Genomic DNA, 2,500 nt, shown 5'->3' with positions numbered 1-2,500 from the left:
TTGATGAGTTTGTAGTAGTCTTTTTAAGTGTTCGTTTTTAATTACTTTCAGGTGGTCATCCTGTATTTAATGAATTGTTGTGCGGTGACGGTGGTTACGGGGGGAAGAAGGCGGTACCCACGCCTTGTCCAGTGTGCGGCAAAGTACTCTCCAACGCTTACAATATGCGCGTTCACCTGGAGACACACCAGAACATCACATACAAGTGCATCATCTGTGGCATCATAACACGCACACGTGACACCATGAGGAAGCATCTTTCCAACGTTCACAAGCTGCGTAATGTAGAGCTCAAGAACTCTTTCAAGAAGATTACTGGCAAGCAGCAATCCAGCAGTGGCTCTGCCGACAGCACTTCCCCCAATACAACATCTGCAGCCACCACACCAACCAAAAGTGCCACCACTAAACTAGCTTCCCCTTCCTCTGACCTGAAGCTGTCAGGCATTGCCAGCCCTCTACCTGAGGCAGATCTTGGCCACAGTTCATTTTCTGGCATGGACAACTTGGGGGCCCTAAATTTGGCAAAGGGCAATAATCTGGCATCTATAGTTAGCAAATTGAGTCAGAAACAGTGAAGTTTCGTGAAGAACTGAGGCAGATAAACTGCTTTTTTATGTATTTATAAAGGATGGCCGCCAGTTGCAAAGAGTCCAAAGAAACAATTTCTTAGGATTGCGTGTCAAATTGCATTGAAGTCAGTCACGCTTTCCAAGTTCGCACTTCCTAGTCCATTTGTAGGGCAGTCAGTCAAGGACAAAGCTTGCTATGGCAACTTGGGTTTTTATTATTATCTTTATTATCATTATTATTATTTTTATGGTTGGGTTTTGGGACTAAATCTGGGTATCTGCACATAATGTTTTATATTGTTTGGAAATGCTCTTCTTTCTTTGTTGTCTCCTCCTCTTCCTCTTCCTCCTGCTCTTCCTATTCTCGTTCTGTTCCTGTTCCTCCTCATCATGTTACTCCTTTTAGAAAACCTGAAAATTATGAGGAGAATCTTTTTTAGATATATATGCCTTCAACCAAAAATGGCCAGTTTTTCCTATTGTGATAGTCGTTTCCCTTGTTGTTACCATTCTTTGTTGTTATTGTAAATGTTACCAAGTTTTATGCCAAATGCAAGTTTAGTCTGTAATTAAAGTGCTCTTAAAACTCTTGAAGGTGCTATTAATTTTTTTTTAAGTATCTTAGCATTTTTAGCCAGTACTAGAAGAAAATATTACTTTTAAGTGTTGTGATTGATTTTTAATTAATTTTGTTATTTTTTTCTCCTTTTTGGATGGCTCGTAATAAGTATTTTTTGTCATTTAGTTACATTTCATGATGCATTTTGCAAATATGTTATTTTATGCACAATTTTTGTTGCTTTCTAAAAAAGAGAAAATTCTCCAGAATTTGTAGATGTAACATCGTAATGAGTGCTGTTTATTTTGTTATTTTTGTGTTTATATTTTTGATTTTATATTATACTTGACATTATTGAGTAGTCTTGCTTATGTATCATTGTTTGGTATAATGATTATTATTGCTGTTATTATTATTTTGATATTGTTATTGTCGTTGTTATTATGATTATGGTAATTATTATTATTATTATTATTATTATTATTATTATTATTATTATTATTACTATTATATTATTTTTAATTTATTATTATTAGTTATTACTATTACTACTACTAATGATGATAATAATTTTCATCACTATTATTACTACTGCTGTTACTTTTACTTTTACTTTTACTATTACTGTAACTATTAATACTGTTTTTATTATTTTTGCTTAGCTGATAGTTTATACTCTTCTTTACCATATTGAGCCACTGCCTTATTGCATCCCAGTGTTTTGTTACTTTGCCTTTTTAGAACAATATGTTTGGTATTGTTTGGTCTCATAACATGAAAAAGATTACTTGCCCATTCTGAAGACAGTACAAGAAAAATTAGCATGGAACTCAGTTTCAAGTGCCTTCTGCATATTTTGTGTGCAAGTTTGGTGATAGTAAAGAAGAAAAAAAAATGGAGTGATAGCTGTTGCAGTGTATTGATATTAGTAATATATTAGAGGAGCATATGAGAGGGAGATTGGATATGACTGTGAACATTTGTGATTTGTGTGATTTTGACAGTGTCTTTGATTTAGATATGATAAAGAACACATTCCTACATGCACACTAATATGGCAGTAGTTGGATGTTCTTGAATATTTATATAAAAACTGCAAATGAAGAAATAGAGGAATATAGGTTTTATATTTTTATTTATTTTTATTTATATGTAGTTTTATATATATGAATGGGTGCACACATTTGTACCATTATGTGCAAACCACAATCTGCAAGAATGATATTGCCATTGTTGATATTAATGTAAAACTCATCTTCACTTGGAAATAAGAAAAGTTTATTATTTTGTAAAATATCATTAAAGACAATGATGTGATGGGTCTGATGAAGATGAACATTAACTTCCCATTGCATCAGTCCTTATATTG

At 33.3% G+C, this 2,500-nt stretch overlaps 1 protein-coding gene across 16 annotated transcripts in view; it reads left to right on the top strand.

Annotated features, from left to right (window-relative positions):
• LOC113805588 (broad-complex core protein isoforms 1/2/3/4/5) overlaps window positions 1-2,500 on the top strand; it is a 156,725-nt gene that overhangs the window by 54,050 nt on the left and 100,175 nt on the right. Inside the window, exon 7 of one of the 16 annotated variants that reach the window (XM_070135323.1) lies at window positions 52-712. The exons of the other annotated variants lie outside the window; for them this stretch is intronic. Within the exon in view, the coding sequence (XP_069991424.1) occupies window positions 52-578 (527 nt within the window). The 3' untranslated portion in view covers window positions 579-712. Of the gene's footprint in view, window positions 1-51; window positions 713-2,500 lie in introns of those variants that run through there. 16 annotated transcript variants of the gene reach the window in all.

The sequence above is a fragment of the Penaeus vannamei genome, chromosome 20 (genome assembly GCF_042767895.1).
Source record: "Penaeus vannamei isolate JL-2024 chromosome 20, ASM4276789v1, whole genome shotgun sequence".
Classification (NCBI taxonomy): domain Eukaryota; kingdom Metazoa; phylum Arthropoda; class Malacostraca; order Decapoda; family Penaeidae; genus Penaeus; species Penaeus vannamei.
Note: the sequence above shows the minus strand (reverse complement) of the source record. Positions and strands in the feature narration are given on the sequence as shown.